General features: G+C 33.6%; 1 protein-coding gene and 1 pseudogene across 2 annotated transcripts; both read left to right on the top strand.

Moving 5' to 3' along the window:
- The first annotated feature begins 3,926 nt into the window (after nt 1–3,926).
- LOC147390222 (beta-glucosidase 45-like) lies at nt 3,927–9,966 on the top strand (annotated as a pseudogene). Its single transcript, XR_015182608.1, has 6 exons — nt 3,927–4,006; nt 6,895–6,982; nt 8,333–8,684; nt 8,767–8,869; nt 8,952–9,060; nt 9,539–9,966. The product of XR_015182608.1 is annotated as a beta-glucosidase 45-like (transcript).
- Nucleotides 9,967–12,615: 2,649 nt separating this feature from the next.
- On the top strand, nt 12,616–20,080 carry LOC147390221 (beta-glucosidase 47-like). The gene is given in 13 exon segments (XM_086458576.1): nt 12,616–12,655; nt 12,787–12,853; nt 12,939–12,997; nt 14,270–14,345; nt 15,156–15,230; nt 15,940–16,027; nt 16,565–16,817; nt 17,233–17,234; nt 17,671–17,784; nt 17,888–18,143; nt 18,227–18,329; nt 18,412–18,523; nt 19,608–20,080. Coding segments are annotated over 10 exon segments (1,263 nt in total). The 5' UTR covers nt 12,616–12,655; nt 12,787–12,853; nt 12,939–12,997; nt 14,270–14,284; the 3' UTR covers nt 19,807–20,080.
- The last annotated feature ends 80 nt before the right edge of the window (nt 20,081–20,160 follow it).

The following is a 20,160-nucleotide window of genomic DNA, read 5'->3' as shown; positions in this document are numbered from 1 at the left end:
CGGTAAGAAGACCTTGGTGAGTATGCCAACAGTTTGAAAACACAAGGAACTGCCTCTAATATTGGGGACTGCCTCTTATATTGGGCAAAACATGAAGTGGCATGTCTAAATCATTCTTATTGTACGAAATTACATGTCTTGGTCCCATTGAATATATGATAATCATTAGATTTCATTTGAGATCAATTGAGTACGGAGAGCAAGTGGACTATTCTAAGGTCCAATGATGTCCAACTTACGGCTGAGATGGGAAGAGAAGTACAAATTTCGGATTGAAAATTGAAGATGGATTCTTAAACTTGAAGAATAAGGTAAAAAACTTCACCCTAAAGTGGAAATATGACTGCTTTTAAGGAGAAAATCAGCTAGAAGTTAAAGATGATGGCATTTAGGTTATTTGCATTAGTTTCTCAAAAAGGACCTTGGATGGTATGTCCTCACTTTGAAAACACAAAGGACTACCGCTAATATTGACCAAAACATGGAGAGGCATGTCTAAATCACTCTTATTGTACGAAATCACATGTCTTTGTCCCATTGGATGATATTCACTAGACATCATTTGAGATTAATAGAGTACGGAGAGGAGGCCGAAGGCAAGTGAACTATTCTAAGCTCCAATAATGTTTAACTTACAAATGAGATGGGAAGAGAGCTAGAAGTTGAAGATGACGACATTTAGATCTTTTACACTAGTCTCTTTCGAAGACCTTGGTGGGTATCTAAATTAGTCCCCCTAGTCTTACTAAGTTAGTAAAGATTTCCCCCTTACTAAGAAGGGTCCTTGGGCTCAACTCTTGGCATCCAAAAACATAATCCGGTGTTTCAAGGTTGTAGAGGATGAAATTCAATGAATTTTGAAAAAAATAATTTAAAAACAAAAAACCTTAGATCTAGTTCAAAAGAAAAAAAAAATTAGATTTTTTTTTTTTTTTATTTAAGTTTTTTCTGATGTGGTAGTCCATTTGAGCAAAACGGCCCTCAATAAGACTCACAATCTCACTATATTAGCAAGGAAAGGGTTTCATAATCTAAATCACACTTCTTCTGCAAAATTATATGTCTGGTCCCATTGGATGATATTCATTAGATGTCATTTGAGATTAATAGAGTACGGAAAGGAAGCCGAATCTAAGGTCCAATAATGTCCAACTTTCGGCTGAGATGGGAAGAGAAGTACAAATTTCTTAGAGATTGTTATACTTTTCTTAAAGATCAATTTCACTGGAGAATCTTAAAGAATATCTACCTATCTCAAACATTTCTTGGACGCTACCAATAATTTTCTTAAGAGCAAATAATTCGAATAGTACTTGGAAGAATTTTGTGAGACCAATAATTGTGTGTATGATTGCAGGGAATTTGTTTTAAAAGGAATGAATTTATTGAATATATGGGTTTATTTGGAGAAGGAAAATGCTGGAGTAATTTTAAAATTGACATTGTTTCACACTTGCTGATGTGGATGTGTGTACGGAGCTATAATGCTTTTCATTGAGATACAAGTGAAAAGCATCTAGGATTATGTGTGTGCCTTTACATTAGCAATGTGTGAAATGATGTCAATTTCGTTGTCACTCCAACACTATTCTTTGCTAACTGAATTCCGATGAAGTGGGCAAATATTTTCTCATCCAAGAGGAAAAACATTTTGGATGTTATATGATTTTTCAAGGAAAATGTGTTTTCTCACACCTAAATTTATATTTTAAAGAAAAATATTTTTTTTCCCTCATTTTCCATTTTCAATCATAAAGATCGGGGATGATTGGACCATGGCAAGCTTATATTATGATGCAAAATATCTGTTATATTACAAGGAAAAAAAGAAAAACCAACAACATGCTATGTGGCATGTGAAAAGACCATAATAAATAATTACTTCTCCCTTGAGGGAGTGCATGATCTACATTCATTTTTAAAATATTGAAATTTTGGTAAGAGTTGAGAAAGGGTAGAGTTGTAAAATTTAAGATTCTTTTAAAGATTTCCCTTGGCTTACCTTCCTAAATTATAGTCGGACTAGAGTTTGCCCGAGCCAATATCTTGAGAGTTAAAGAGATAAAAGAGCAAAGATAATAAAATTAGATCAGTATTATAGAAAAAGGACAAAGGGGAGGAGATGAAAGACAATAGGATGTATATTATTGAAAGAGGTGATGAAATTGAAGTATTTTCTTAGAAAGGAGGGAGAAGAGAAAATATAATAAAATTGAGAGTATAATTGAAAAGAAGAAGAATAGAAAAAGGCAAATTCAAATTAAAGTTTGGTGAGGTATAAAGATTGAGACCTACCATAACAATTTGTATTCGTTATTGTTGGATTGTTCTCTAGATTGTTAGATTTTTATTTCTTAGACCCATTGCTTTGAAACCTTGCCATTAACGTCTTTGAGGGTGTTGGAGAGGTATTATTAACAAATCTTTGAGTTAAAAGGTAAAAGAGAAAAGATAACAAAGTTATAGGGATATTATTGAAAATCCTTGAGGTAAAAGGGGTAACAAAAATAAAATTAAAGATATATTACTAAGTAAAAGGAAAATGAGAAAGATAATAAAGTTAGAAGGATATTATTGAAAAATAGATAGTAAAATTGGAAAGATATTATTGAAAAGAAAAGAGAGGAAAGGAATACAATAAAGTAAATAATGTAAAGCCCACCCTACTTTAGTGGAGTGAGGTTTATCCCCACAAAACTGTGGCAATGTGGGACCCACAATTATTAAAAGGACAAAGAAGAATGATAATAAAGTTGATAGCATGGAGCATACCTTAGTGTAGTTGAGTGGGATTTTATCCCCGCAAATTGTAGCCGTGTAAAACCCACAATTTTGAAAAGGTAAAAGAGAAAAGGCAATAAAATAGATAATGTGGAGCCCACCCTCATTCTAACTGAGTGGGATGTTTATCCTCACCAATTATATAGATGTCTCCACCAATTTATATTAATTTGATTTACCTCCTTGACTATTAATCAGAAATGGAACCAAGGTGATACTTTATACATGGGCATACCCCTAAGTCGTCATGCTTATAAGTTAAAACTGATCGGTGATCAATGTAATTATTTATCATCTTAATGAAATAAAAAATTCCAATATTAAATATTATGTTTTTGGGACATTTCAATTTCAATCAAAAACAAAATTAGACACTAATCCCAAAATATTAAATATTTATGAGTATCCTAAAATAATTAATTATATTTTTCCTCTTAAACCCATTCTCAAAATTGAAAATAAATTTCTTTTTGACATTTTTCTATGTGCAATCAAAAGATGGAATCCATTATCCCACTAAATTTACTTTTTCATAATTATTTTCTTCAAGAATTTAAATTTCTTTGGTAATGAATTCCTTAAAATCAAACAAATCATTTGGATAATATAGTAAAAGTATAGGGACTAAAGTAAGGATGTATATTCAGGTAAACTCGAATCGAAATTTCAGGTTAATTCGGTATTAAGATATTGAATCATATCTGAACTATTTTGTATTCACTAGGGTGAGGGGGGAATTTAAGCTCCTCTTTTACCTTCAGAAAAAAAAAAAAGAGTAGACTGGTCAGATTGAATTGCTTGAATTAGGTTGAGTTGGGTGATTCTCGATCGTTTGACCTTTTTCTTCTCCATATTTAATTATTATAATCTTTTTCATTTTGTAAGAGTCTATATTTTCATTTTGTAGAAAATAATATTTTGAGAAACCTAAAAATATATGTAAGTTTCAAAGTAATATATCATATTCGAGCATATCTAAGGATGGATCTGTATCCAACTTGGATCCCAATTAGATCAAAGGACATCAAATCATATTCGATCAATTTTTTTAATTTAGAATTATTGTAAATAATATTCTTAATGGGCACCAAGTCTATGGGTGAATCTTTCATAGCTTCTCATTCTTATGTTTTCTTACTAAGGTTATGGTATTGGTGGGTTTTGCTGTTGCAGGTAACATCATTGATGGAAGTAATGGAGATGTTGCCGATGATCATTACCATCGGTATCTGGTAACACTACTACTACATCTCATGGTTTCCAAACACAGAGAGGCCTTGCTGACTCGAGCGAGTCAAACTCTTTTAAATTTAATATTAAAAACACATTTATATTTAAATAACATATAATATAAAATCATCCCACTTAGAAAAAATAATTGAGGTCTACAACTGTGTCCAACCAACCCACCTACCGTATGAATATGTGGTCGAAAAATCATTCTGTTTGATATGTTGTATCCACTAAATCTAAGCTCTTGAAAAAGAATTTAAATCCAATGATTTGAAATCATTGACAATACTACTTTCAATAGATGCACATCACCAATCAAACTGATCTTATGTATGTAACTTCATCAAGGAATGAACCCATATGGTCAATGGATCCCAAAAATTCCACGTGGCATAATTTAAGCTGCCACCAGACCTTAGTTACGTACGAGATACTGCTAAGTAATTTAGTTCAAGAATTTGTTGTTCATATCTACACAATAGTATCAATGGACCCAACATGGGGTCTTTTCAAAGGAAAATGATTTTTTCATTTATACTTTTTTGAATATGAAAATATCCTTTTTTTTTTTTTTAAACTCCATGCCAACCATGGTTTTTAAACTCGTCCGAGACCGAGATGTATCGCCTAATTTAATTCGGTATCGGAATTGAAAGAGATTAACTCACAAAGTATTTTGAGACGACTGCGTATCGTGAGATAAGTGAGTCATCTCGGACGATATTTTCTAATACCTCGGGCGATACAGTTAAACGAGACGTATCAGACAAGATTTTCAAAATCTTGTCCAAGTTAACCGCGACAAACGAGTTAAAACCTTAACCCTCCATTCTTTCATCCTTAAATCGATTTTTTTTTTTTTTTTAATTATATATTTTTTTGGGTTCATTTTTTAATAGGAATCATTTCTAATTTTTTCAGATTTTTTAAATGGTTAAAAATCATTGTCTCAATGTCGAACGAGACGAGACGTATCGCCCGAATCAACTCGATATCGGAGTTGAACGAGACGAGACGTGATACCGAGTTTAAAAACCATGATGCCAACTGATTGGTTTTGATGGTTAGTACTTTAATAGACACTTGTAACGTTTCTTCACCCATGAGAGACTTCTTAGTTCAAAAGTGGGCCCAATCAAATGATAACCATTTGATTTGCATTTTTTTTTTTGTTGCCCACAATTGATGAGATGATGAATTTTGATTTGGGTCACTTTGAAAATCAGGAGGACATAGATCTAATGCATTCCCTTGGAGTCAACAGCTATCGCTTTTCGATTTCATGGGCAAGAATTCTACCTAGTAAGTGCAATTCACTTGTTCTATGGATTTGATGGATCGGATCCGGATTGAGTTGATTTGGGACCAATCATCTGATAAGATCAGATCAATCCTTTGATTTCATCTCAATATTAGGATACAATTAGAATCGATCCTCAATGAGATCAAATCAATTTGATATGTAAGATATAATGAATTGGGGGTGGTTCATTGACCAATAATTGTGACAAAATCTATGACAATGGTTTTTGCTAAATCACTTTTGATGGGATTAGAAGTTTTGGAATGAGCTCATTTTTTGTGAGAGTGATCTTTATGATAAACTTCTAATCCCAATTTACAAGTTGAAGAATCGTGGATCGTCAATTTTTTTATAAACTAATTTTGATGAGGTTAGAAGTTTCGAAATGAGCTGATTTTTTGTGAGAATGATCTATGATGAGGAGATCATCGTCACAATAAATCAGCCGATTATGAAACTTCTAATCTATATAAGAAAAAAATCATTGTCATAGATTTTGTCACAAATATTTGTCCTATGAACCTGTCCTAATAAATTTCATATATTTAAATAAAATATATTAAAATTGATTATGGGTTATAAAATTGGATTGTTATTGGAATCCACATCTTTGATCAAGATATAAAGTTGTTGAATCACAACAAATTGAATTTTGAGTCTGATCTGATCCATTGACATTGTTAGATGGATCTTTGTTTCTGCTTATATATATATTTTCGATTTTTTATTCTAATTCGAAAACGAAACAGAGGGGAGATTCGGAGGCACAAATCAGGCGGGCATTGACTTCTACAACAGTCTGATTGATGCTCTCCTACTTCAAGGTATACTTCCTTTAAAATGGTTTTGCCCTGCTTTCAACTGAATTGCTTTTATAGGAATTACATTGTGAAATCAATTGTTCGCTCACAAGCTCAAAAAGTGCTTTTTAGGATATAAAAAAGCACTTACAAAATTATGGGGATTTTAGAGAAAGAGTGCTGATTTTGTAACTCGACTAGTTGACAGGATGACTCAAATTTCACCGACCTGCTATGTATCCCGAGGGTACAATTGTGTATCCCAAGCAAAAGAATCTACGGTTCTTTGCGCATGACACAACGATGAGTCATGCTGTCCGGTTGAGTTACAAAATCATTAGTTTTAGAGAAAACACCTAAAAGAACATTAGTTAGGAATGTGTGAAAAATGTTCCAAATCCTTTCACTTTTTCCATCTTTTTGGATTTCAACAAAAGTGAAAAACTAAAAGTTGATCTGAACAACTTCGATTTCTAACTCCTTCGGATTTTGTCTTTTGCGAGAATTAGGAATCAAGTGCATATCAAGAGCCTACTTTGACTATGTGGCCACGCCACTCATTTGTGCTTATCATTAGGAATAATGCTGAAGTGACCTCGTGATTGTATCTCATATTCTACGTCATAACATGTAAGTGAGTAGGAACCATAGATGCTTTCATCGAGTTACCAGTCAAAAAGTATTTATAATTTTACACACTTTCACGTCAGGATGTGTGATGTCAGGTAGAACTTTGAGGTCACTCTGGCACGACTCCATTATTATTATTATTTGCAGGAATCCAACCTTTTGTTACCTTATCTCACTACGATCTACCCCAAGAATTCGAAGACAGATACGGGGCTTGGCTGAATCCCCAGATGCAGTAAGTATCAATCTTATATACTTCCATACGTACGTCTAGTCGGGCTGCGCGGAATGATTTTCCGAGCTCAGCCTAAGTGCCTAACTAGCATTGGGCTTAGATCAAATTTTATTAGTCAAATTGGTCAGATAGCAGTGATGCCCATGTTTAATTAGGGGTTCACTAATCGAACCACTTTCATTAAAAAATCCGGTTGGACCAATAGTTGGGTCAAATTTTATAACACTGCATTCAAGGCCTGTTGATCACATAACAATTGGTCATTTGCCAAATTATTTTGCCATCCCATTCAATGATTCAAATTAGTTCACTAATTATTTAAAAATTCAATTGTATTACTAGGAATTTTTTTTTTAAAACATAAAATCATTTTTTACCAAAATCCGGACCATATATTGACAGTCCTACTGCTAACCTAACAATTTGAATATGAGCTTCATGGGCTTATTTCTTGCTCTTTTATGATGCATATTACTGTAGCTGCCTTCCATACTTATAGAAACAAATTTCAGGTATTTAAAGAAAAAACTTAAAATCTCAGCTTCTATGTAGAAATGCTTATACATATATGGTCAGATTGACCTAGATGTTACTTTAGTGAGCATTTCGCTCGTCATCAGGACATGTAGGGTTTGAAATTGGAGTTGGTAGAAACTAGTACTCTAAGCAAACATATATACTAGTTGAAGGTTTTAAAGGAACAAGCGTAAGGTCCAAAAGAACATGGATTGAGATAGTGAGTGGATAAGAAGATCCAACTAGACAAAATGGAAAGAAGAATGATTTTTTAATTGAACCAAATATATTCGGATAAGGCTTTGATGACCATGAAGGTGAGGCGTATAAAAGCAATTATCTAACAATACTTATGCCTTAGTGGAGGAAGTTTGACATCATTCAAAGAAATTTGTCTGGAGGGAAAAGAGGAGTTTAACGACCTCACCAACCATCAGTTTCCAACAAAAATACATGAACACGTCGTTATCATCATCATCAAAGCCTTATCCCCAAAAATTAATTAGATCCGCCGAATGAATGTAATTTCCTCCATCCAATTATGTCTATTGCCATGCCCTCTACTACTTCATGTGCTTCACATCTGTTTTCATCATCTCAGTTCATGATATTCTTTCTAATCTTACTTTTGTTACTTTTGAATCTTCAAATTCCACATTCCTTCTAATTGGGGTTGTAATCAGTCTTTATTGCGCATGATCAAAATCAAACTATGCTCATCAATCTTCCCTTTATTTATCACACCTATTAATCATTTTTAAGTTTTAAAATTATTTGAACTTGTTATTTTATCTCAGCACCTTTTTTCACATGTATCTCACATTAAATATTTAGAAAATCCAAGGAGGTAGCATTGGGATCGTGATGAATGCCGTATGGTTTGAACCCATAAGCAACTCCTCAGAAGACATGTTGGCCACCCAGAGAGCTCAATCTTTCTTTATGAATTGGTAAGTACTTTCATACATGCATGCAAGAGATTCTAGGATCTAGTTTACCAGTGTTTTCAAGAGACAACTTGAAGACACTAAAGGGGAGTTTGGATTTCATTGGTATCAACCATTATACCAGTCTCTATGTCAAAGACTGCATGTTCTCTACTTGTGAAAATGGTTTTGGAAATTACAAGATAGGAGGTTATGCCTTAGTAACTAGAGATAAGGATGGAGTCTTCCTTGGAGAACCAGTATGTAGCCTCGCCTTATCTACACAATCATTCAACTCTATATAAAATTTAACAGATTATTGGAGTATCTTTTATCATGTAGACTGCCATGGACTGGTACTATGTTTACCCACAAGGAATGGAGAAAATTGTTTTATATCTCAAGGAAAGATACAACAATATACCCTTGTTCATTTCTGAAAATGGTGAGATATGAAGTCCTTTTAATGAATAAATCTTATCACGTATGTTGATCTTTTTCTCATAAAAATGTATTGGGTGTTGTAGGGTATGGTGATGAGAACAGTCCCAATGCCACCATTGAAGATTTCTTACATGATGTAAAGAGAGTGAACTACATGAATGTGTACTTGGATGCCTTGGCAACAGCAATCAGGTAAGAACAAGTCCCAATTCTTAGGTACAAAGCCCTATAATTTTTATTTTTATTTTTAAAAAGGGATTAATATTTCAGGCCTAGGGGAAGTGATTGCTAACACCAAAAAAGTAAGACACGTAGGGGGTTGACTCAACGGGAAAACTAGAGACTGGGGTTCACCCCCTCTGGTCATGTGTTTGAAATTGGGTGGCTTCCTGACTTACTTTGTTGCATATTGGAAAACTTCGATTCCATATTGGGAGCACTATCTGAAAAAAGGGATAAATTCGATGGACCTTGGAGTCAAATTTAACACCTATTTCACGTAGTGGAGGGATATCCTGCGAAATCAACCAAAAAAAAAATGCGCCCCTTGTGTCCCCCAGTCACCAACTACATTCAAGAAGTAAATCACAACATGTAAATGTGTTATCCTTGTGTCTCTGTGTATGTGCACATAACTTACTAATTTCTGATAATTTGTTGGTTTGAGCAGGAAAGGAGCAGATGTGAGGGGATACTTCGCTTGGTCCTTGCTTGACAACTTTGAGTGGACATTAGGATATACGAAGCGATTTGGACTTTACCATGTAGATTATGCAACACTTAAAAGAACGCCAAAGCTATCAACAATTTGGTATAAACAATTCATCGAAAAGCATACGACGATCAAAACTCATATTTTCCAAAAATGATGAAAAATGCTCTTAGTATTAAGCATTGTGATCAAATCTCATTAAACTTCGTAAAAAAAAAAATCCCAAATCTTGAAGTCTAGTAGATGTTAAATGTTTCTTTGTGGAAGTAGGATTGTCTACAAACTATCTTCTTCTTCCTCCAAGAATATAGAGGCTGAAGGAGTGTATTATAAGATGTATATTGTGAAAACGTGTACATGTGATACACTGAATCATGTTTATATATAATAAGATTGTAGAAATTATGAATTTTATTGATAATTCTTGGAGGAATATTTCAAAAGCCCCAATAGGGTATTTATAGACATTGCATCAACCAAGATATATAAAAACTACCTAATACAAATGGGTAGGATCAAGGGATATATGAAACCAAAACCCAATTCTTATTATTATTATTATTATTTTGTCATTTTTATTCTATATGTAAAGAAAACCTTCCAATATTTTCAGAGAAAATCCATTTTGTCATGATAATTTTTCAACGAAATAATATATATATATATATTCTTTCTGGTAATCACACAACCCCCATAGGCTCCTCAACCATATTTCTACTAAAAAGCAAAGGAGCTTTTTTCTAGTTGGCCAAAGCCAAAGAGATCCATAGCAAACAACAAAAAGAAAGGAACAAAAATCATTTAGAGATGATTTTTTATGACATATATAACAATAGATATCTAATCATATTTTCAAAATCCTAATCACTCATTCCAAGAGTCCGTATAGCATGAGATAAAAAAGTAATTTCAAATTATCATGATGGGAGACACAAAGGTATACTAAATTATTGTAGTGTGGATCCCATATTCTTTAGTGTGATTGTAAAGGTTCGTTTCATATTTACTGGGAAATGGTTGTCATTTGGGCCACAACCAACCCACCAGGTTGGTCCCTGATAGAGTAAAAGACTTTGATAGCTACTTGGTAGACCATAACACCATCAACTGATTGTGATCACTAACTGCTAAGTTGAATTTTCCTCCAAAAATTTTCAACTCGTTTGAATAATAAATAAGAAATTTTCGTTCTCACACAAGTTTGAAGAGTAATCTCTAGTCGTTCAACTGCTTTTAACTCTAACAGAGGACTAAAAATATCAATTGTTGACTTCTTTTCACATATAAGGTCATTTTGATCATTTTATTATAATTTGGTAACTGAAGATTATTTTTACTGAATAATAAATTCACAATTTCTACTTGTTCAACAATGGTTAGAGCATCTCCAATAGGTCTCCAAAGTTTCAAATATAGAGATGGAGGCTTCTTAATTTAACTTCAACTGGTCTTCATTTTTGAAGTTATTGTCTTTGTATCACTATTCACGTCTTCAAATATAAAAGGGTAGAGGAATTTTTAAAGGTATCTCTAAATCACTATTCACATTTTCTAAGTGTCAATTTTGTCCCCCTTTTTTGTATAAATACCATTTTTTTTGCCTCCTCTTTTGATGGAATATGTTTTAAATATGATTTTTGACTCTAACAAGCTTCATTATTTTAAGTGAATGAATATTGATTTAAAGGAGAGTTCAAAGTGGCTTGGAGGGGACCTCCATCTTCAAATTTAAAGAAGGTGCCAATTTGATGAAATTTTTTGAAGATGTGGTTGGGGATGTTCTTAACACTTAAATTCACTTTGCTTATGCTCTATCACTTAAAAAATTTCTTTGCACTTCATTTGGATAATTGCACTCCAAAAAAAACTAAAAAAATGTTACATTCCTTCGGTCATGCCTAAAGAAATTGTCGTGAGTTCAATAATTTTTGTAAAATACTTGGCTGTAAAACAAGCATGTTTATAATTTACATGTAAAAAAAAGAAGGTAAAGTTACAAAAGATGAATAAATCCTAAGCTCTAAGGTTACCATAATGAATTGCACTTACTAAGTTGAACTAGAGGTTGCAACTTTTAGAAAAAAAACTAAAACTATTTTTTTATAAAAGTTTTGTGTGCAACTAGTCGATCCCTAAAATGCCATTGATGAAACATAGTCCTGTCCAGAAATTATAAACCACCAAGGTAGTGTTTGAGAGTCGCTTTCTAAATTTTTGACCTTAGAAAGAGCTTTTGCGTATCGAATCATCCTTTCATGGCTACTTTTGCCTTTCGGAAGAAATCACAAGTCAAAATTAATGAAAAGTAGTTGTCAAGACCATCTTTTTCGCTTCTAATGTGCGAAAAATCTTGTAAGCCATTTGCCTCAGATTTCTTCAATATAAGTATCATTAGAATATGTACATTGGGATACAAAAAATCTCAACCCTTTGATTTTGTAATTACATTGTCGAGATCGTGTAACCCTTAATAAATAACTAGAATACCTTCAACATATTTTTTTTAATATGAATAATGATTTTCTGACGCCCCTATCACAGAACCGTAGATCATTTATCACGGGATATGTATACATTTTTTTTTCTTGTGCATCCCGAGGCAAATGATTTACGATTCTATTAGGGGCATAGATCAGAGGGGGCATTAGATTAAAACGAATCTTTTAATATTAAGATAATAATCAAAATATAAGCATTTCTACTTATGTGGAAGCATGCACTATCCTCCTAAATAAGGCCCAATTGATTGGTAGATTTACCATGAGTGGTCCAAACATGAAATGAATGAATGGCTCTCTAAATAGTGAGACAACATACACCTACCAACTACTAGGAGTACATGATCTAAAGTCCTTGCCTATATAGATTACCTTATCTCCAATTTCATTTTCTTCATTCATCTCTCTCTCATGTGATGGAGTCTTCATTACGTTTATTTGCTATATTTCTTTTTGGTATTCTCTTCTCCCCTACCTTCATATCATGTGATCATCACATACATCAGAAAGAGATCATGGATCATCATTTCCATTCCCACCCAACTTCCTCTTTGGGACTGCCTCCTCTTCTTATCAGGTTGTCACCTTTAAATTTTACTACTCTTTTTATCTTTGTTTCTTTTATTATTTATTAATTAATTATAGTCCCAAAAGTATAGAATCAAACAAAACCCATATTTGATCTCTCATGTATATTGAGATTATCAGATTGAAGGAGCTTTTCTGAGTGATGGGAAAGGCCTAAGCAACTGGGATGTTTTCTCTCATGAACCAAGTGAGGACCCATCAATCTTTCATAGCTTCTCGTTCTTATGTTTTCTTACTAAGGTCTATGGTATTGGTGGGTTTTGCTGTTGCAGATAACATCATTGATGGAAGTAATGGAGATGTTGCCGTTGATCATTACCATCGGTATCTGGTAACATTACTACTACATCTCATGGTTTTCAAAGACAGAGAGGCCTTGCTAACTCGAACGAGTTAAATTCTTTTAAATTTAATATTAAAAACACATTTATATTTAAATACATATAATATAAAATCATCCCACTTAGAAAAAATAATTGAGATCTACAACTGGGTCCAACCCACCTACCGTATGAATATGTGGTCGAAAAATCATTGTGTTTGATAAATTGTATCCACTAAATCTAAGCTCTTGAAAAAGAATTTAAATCCAACGTTTAGAAATCATTGACAATACTACTTTCAATAGATGCACATTACCAATCAAACTGATCTTTTGTATGTGACTTCGTCAAGGGATGAACACATATCCATATGGTCAATGGATCCCAAAAATTCCACGTGGCATAAGTTAAGCTGCCACCAGACCTTAGTTACGTACGGGATACTACTAAATAATTTAGTTCAAGAATTTGTTGTTCAGTAGACAATAGTATCAATGGACCCCACATGGGGTCTTTTTCCAAGAAAAATGATTTTTTCATTTATACTATTTTGAATATGAAAATATTCTTTTTTTTTTTTTTTTGTAACTCCATGCCAACAATGGTTTTTAAACTCGTCCGAGACCGAAATGTATCGCCTAAGTTAATTCGATATCGGAATTGAAAGAGATCAACTCACAAAGTATTTTGAAACGATTGCATATCGTGAGATAGGCGAGTCGTCTCGGACAATATTTTCTAATACCTCGGACGACGACAAATAGACAACGTAGAAAATGATTAATTCACAAGTTAGAAACGGGATGTAATCACAGAAGATTTTCAAACGGGATGTATCAGTCCGAGTTTCGCGACAAAATTAAAACCTTAACCCTCCATTCTTTCACCCCTAAATCGATTTTTATTTTATTTTATATGTTTTTGGGTTCATTTTTTAATAGGAATAATTTCTTAATTTTTTCAAAATTTTTTAGATTTTTTAAATGGTTAAAAATCATTGTCTCAATGTCGAACGAGACGAGATGTATCATCCGAATCAACTCGATATCGGAGTTGAACGAGACGAGACGTGATACCGAGTTTAAAAACCATGATGCCAACTGATTGGTTTTGATGGTTAGTACTTTAATAGATACTTGTAACGTTTCTTCACCTATGGGAGACTTCTTAGTTCAAAAGTGGGCCCAATCAAATGATAACCATATGATTTGCATACTTTTTTTTTGTTGCCCACAATTGATGAGATGATGAATTTTGATTTGGGTCACTTTGAAAATCAGGAGGACATAGATCTAATGCATTCCCTTGGAGTCAACAGCTATCGCTTTTCGATTTCATGGGCAAGAATTCTACCTAGTAAGTGCATGTCACTTGTTCTATGGATTTGATGGATCAGATACGAATTGAATTGATTTGGGACCAATCATCTGATAAGATCAGATCAATCCTTTTATTTCATCTCAATATTAGGAAACAACTAGAATCCATCCTCAATGGGATCAAATCAATTTGATATGTAAGATATAATGAATTGGGGGTGGTTCATGGGACAATAATTGTGATAAAATCTATGACAATGATTTTTGCTAAATCACTTTTGATGGGGTTAGAAGTTTCGGAATGAGCTGATTTTTTGTGAGGGTGATCCTTATAATAAACTTCTAACTCCAATTTACAAGTTGAAGAATCGTGGATTGTCAATTTTTTTATAAACTAATATTGATGAGGTTAGAAGTTTTGAAATGAGCTGATTTTTTGTGAGAATGATCTCTATGATGGGGAGATCATCGTCATAATAAATCAGTCAATTCTGAAACTTCTAATCTATATAAGACAAAAATCATTGTCTTAGATTTTGTCACAATTATTGTCCCATAAACCTGTCCTAATAAATTTCATATATTTAAATAAAATATATAATATGCTTTTTAATACCTTCTTGGATTAGGATCATATTGGTTCAGGAAACGATTGATCCAGAATTGATTATGGGTTATAAAATTGGATTGTTATTGGAATCCGCATCTTTGATCAAGATATCAAGTTGTTGAATCACAACGAATTGAATTTTGAGTCTGATCTGATCCATTGAAATTGTTAGATGGATCTTTGTTTCTGCTTTTATATATATTTTCGATTTTTGATTCTAATTCGGAAACGGGACAGAGGGGAGATTCGGAGGCACAAATCAGGCGGGCATTGACTACTACAACAGTCTGATTGATGCTCTCCTACTTCAAGGTATACTTCCTTTAAAATGGTTTTGCTCTACTTTCAACTGAATTGCTTTTATAGGAATTACATTGTGAAATCAATTGTTTGCTCACAAAGCTCAAAAAGTGCTTTTTAGGATATAAAAAAAGCATTTAAAAAATTATCGGGATTTTAGAGAAAGAGTGCTGATTTTGTAACTCAACGTGACAGGGAGACTCAAATTTCACCGACCTGCTATCTGCAGTTGTGTATCCCGAGGGTACAGTTGTGTATCCCAAGCAAAAGAATCTACAAAGACACATCGATGAGTCATGCTGTCAGGTTGAATTAAAAAAACGTTAGTGTTAGAGAAAACACCAAAAAAAACGTAAGTTAGGAATGTGTGGAAAATGTTCCAAATCCTATAACTTTTTCCATCTTTTTGGATTTCAACAAAAGTGAAAAAGTAAAAGTTGATCTAACAACTTCCATTTCCAACTCCTTTTGGATTTTGTCTTTTGCGAGAATTAGGAATCAAGTGCACATCAAGAGCCTACTTTGACTATGTGGCCACGCTACTCTTTTGTGCTTATTATTAAGAATAATGCTGAAGTGACCTCATGATTGTATCTCATATTTTATGTCATAACATGAAAGTGAGTAGGAACCATAGATGCTTTCATCGAGATGTGATGTGAGGTAGAATTTTGAGGTCACTCCGGCACGACTCCATTATTATTATTATTATTATTTGCAGGAATCCAACCTTTTGTTACCTTATCTCACTACGATCTACCCCAAGAACTCGAAGACAGATACGGGGCTTGGCTGAATCCCCAGATGCAGTAAGTATCAATCTTATATACTTCCATACGTACATCTAGTCGGGCTGCACGAAATGATTTTCTGAGCTCAGCCTAAGTGCCTAACTAGTATTGGGCTTAGATCAAATTTTATTAGTCAAATTGGTCAGATAGCAGTGACGCCCTTGTTTAATTAGGGGTTCACTAATCAAACCACTTTCATTAAAAAATCCGGTCGGACCCATAGTTGGGTCAGATTTTATAATTATTTTGCCATCCCATTCAATGATTCAAATTAGTTCACAAATTATTTAAAAATTCAATTGTATTACTAGGAATTTTTTTTTAAAACATAAAATCATTTTTTACCAAATTAAATCAATTTAGATATCCATACTACCAGCCCGATACCTAAATGGGCCTATCCAGTCCATCAGCTACAGACCAAAATCCGGACCATATATTGACAGTCCTACTACTAACCTAAAAATTTGAATATGAGCTTCATGGGCTTTTTTGTTGCTCTTTTATGATGCATCTTACTGTATGTTCACATTCAAAAAATGTAAATTATTTTAGAGAGGATTTTCGATATCTCGCTGAGGTGTGTTTCGAAGCATTTGGAGATCGGGTCAAATATTGGGTCACCTTCAATGAACCAAACATCTTAGTCCAACGTAGTTACCAGACAGGAAATTATCCGCCATGTCGTTGCTCACGTCCATTTGGGAATTGTACATACGGGGACTCGGAAACTGAAACCCTCTTGGCAGCACATAACTTCATCCTGTCTCATGCAGCTGCCGTCGATACTTATAGAAACAAATTTCAGGTATTTAAAAAAAATCCTTAAAATCTCAGCTTCTACGTAGAAATGCTTATATATATAGTCAGATTGACCTAGATGTTACTTTAGTGAGCATTTTGCTCGTCATCAGGACATGTAGGGTTTGAAATTGGAGTTGGTAGGAACTAGTACTCTAAGCAAACATATATACAAGTTGAAGGTTTTAAAAGAACAAGTGTAAAGTCCGAAAGAACATGGATTGAGATAGTGAGTGGATAAGAAGATTCAACTCTAGACAAAATGGAAAGAAGGAATGATTGTTTCATTGAACCAAATTTATTGGGATACGGCTTTGATGACCATGAAGATGAGGTGTATAAAAGCGATTATCTAACCATACTAATGCCTTATTGGAGGAAGTTTGACATCATTCAAAGAAATTTGTCTGAAGGGAAAAGAGGAGTTTAACAACCTCACCAACCATCGGTTTCCAACAAAACTACATGAACATGTCGTTATCATCATCATCATCAAAGCCTTATCCCTAAAAATTAATTAGATCGGCTGAATGAATGTTAATTTCCTCCATCCAATTATGTCTATTGCCATGCCCTCTACTACTTCAAGTGCTTCGCATCTGTTTTCATCATCTCAGCTCATGATAATCTTTCCAATCTTACTTTTGTTACTTTTGAATCTTCAAATTCCACATTCCTTCTAATTGGGGTTGTAATCAGTCTTTATTGCGCACGATCAAAATCAAACTATTTTCATCAATCTTCCTTTTATTTATCACACCTATTAATCATTTTTTAAGTTTTAAAATTATTTGAACTTGTTATTTTATCTCAGCCCCTTTTTTCACATGTATCTCACATTAAATATTTGAAAATCCAAGGAGAGGAGGTTGTGCCATTGGGATCGTGATGAATGCCGTATGGTTTGAACCCATAAGCAACTCCTCAGAAGACATGTTGGCCACCCAGAGAGCTCAATCTTTCTTTATGAATTGGTAAGTACTTTCATACATGCATGTATGAATACATACATACAGACATGACATCAATTGCACAAAATCATGTTTTCTTTAATTAATTCTATTGTGTTTGTTGCAGGTTCTTGGATCCCATCATCTTTGGAAATTATCCTCCAGAGATGCAAGAGATTCTAGGATCTAGTTTACCAGTGTTTTCAAGAGACAACTTGAAGACACTAAAGGGGAGTTTGGATTTCATTGGTATCAACCATTATACCAGTCTCTATGTCAAAGACTGCATGTTCTCTACTTGTGAAAATGGTCTTGGAAATTCCAAGATAGGAGGTTATGCCTTAGTAACTAGAGATAAGGATGGAGTCATCCTTGGGGAACCAGTATGTAGCCTCTACCTTATCTACACAATCATTCAACTTTTTATAAAATTGAACAGATTATTGGAGTTTCTTTTATCATGTAGACTGCCATGGACTGGTACTATGTTTACCCACAAGGAATGGAGAATATTGTTTTATATCTTAAGGAAAGATACAACAATATACCCTTGTTCATTTCTGAAAATGGTGAGATATGAGGTCCTTTTAATGAATAAATCTTATCGCATATGTTGATCTTTTTCTCATAAAAATGTATTGGGTGTTGTAGGGTATGGTGATGAGAACCGTCCCAATGCCACCATTGAAGATTTTCTTACCTGATGTTGTAAGAGAGTGAACTACATGAATGTGTACTTGGATGCCTTGGCAACAGCAATCAGGTAAGAACAAGTCCCAATTCTAAGGTACAAAGCCCTATAATTTTTTTTTTTTTATTTAAAAAAAGGGATTAATATTTCAGGCTTAGGGGAAGTGATTGCTAACACCAAAAAAATAAGACACGTAGGGGGTTGACTCAGCGGGAAAACTAGCGACTGGAGTTCACCCCCTCTGGTCATGTGTTTGAAATTGGGTGGCTTCCTGACTTACTTTGTTGCATATTGGTAAACTTCAATTCCGTGTGGGGAGCACTATGTGAAAAAAGGGATAAATTCGATGGACCTTGGAGTCAAATTTAACACTTTTTTCATGTAGTGAAGGGATATCCTGACAAAATCACCCAAAAAAAATTGTGCCCATTGTGTCCCCCAGTCTTTCCGAATAAAAGAGTTGCAGTAAAGTAGAGAGATATTGGAGAGAAAAAAAGAAGAACTTGCATTATATTCCTTATTATATCTGTTTACATGAATCAAATCTCTATTTATATCCATCCATTGATAGAGTTTTATCCCTTACTTTACAAGAAGAGAAACAAAAAAAGGTGGTGGGATTATCTTTGATGACTGAAATTGCTGCTTTGTTTAGCAAGAATGTTAATGTTCCTGCCACAATGATCAAGAATTATCAGAAGCAACGTTCCTAAGCTAGTGTATAAATAGAGGTCTGATTCATGTAAATAGATATAACAAGGAATATAATGCAAGTTCTTCTTTTTTCTCTCCAATATCTCTCTACTTTACTACAACTCTTTTATTCTGAAATGGTATCAGAGCTTATTATCATAACAGACTAACAAAACAGCCAACTAACATAACTGATTAACAGACTGATTTATACAGTTAACTAACATAACTGACTAACAAGTTTTTACAACCAACTGACTAACAGACTGATTTGTACAGTTAACTAACATAACTGACTAACAGACTGATTTGTACAACTAACTATGCTGAATTTTGACTTATATTTAATACAATCACCAACTACATTCAAGAAGTAAATCACAACATGTAAATGTGTTATCCTTGTGTCTCTGTGTATGTGCACATAACTTATTAATTTCTGATAATTTGTTGGTTTGAGCAGGAAAGGAGCAGATGTGAGGGGATACTTCGCCTGGTCCTTGCTTGACAACTTTGAGTGGACATTTGGATATACGAAGCGATTCGGACTTTACCATGTAGATTATGCAACGCTTAAAAGAACTCCAAAGCTATCAACAATTTGGTATAAACAGTTCATCGAAAAGCATACGACGATCACAACTCATATTTTCCAAAAATGATGAAAAATGCTCTTAGTATTAAGCATTGTGATCAAATCTCATTAAACTTCATATAAATAAAAAATAAATAAGATCCCAAATCTTGAAGTCTAGTAGATGTTAAATGTTTCTTTGTGAAAGTAGGATTGTCTACAAACTATCTTCCTCTTCTTCCAAGAATATAGAGGTTGAAGGAGTGTATTATGAGATGTATATTGTGAAAAGGTGTACATGTGATACTCTGAATCATGTTTATATAGAATAAGATTATTGAAATTATGAATTTTATTGATAATTCTTGGATGAATAATACAAAAGCCCCAATAGGGTATTTATAGACATTACATCAACCAAGATATATGAAAACTACCTAAT

The sequence above is a fragment of the Akebia trifoliata genome, chromosome 11 (genome assembly GCF_017979445.1).
Source record: "Akebia trifoliata isolate Shusen 1 chromosome 11, ASM1797944v1, whole genome shotgun sequence".
Lineage (NCBI taxonomy): Eukaryota > Viridiplantae > Streptophyta > Magnoliopsida > Ranunculales > Lardizabalaceae > Akebia > Akebia trifoliata.
This window is presented reverse-complemented; position numbering and strand designations above follow the sequence as displayed.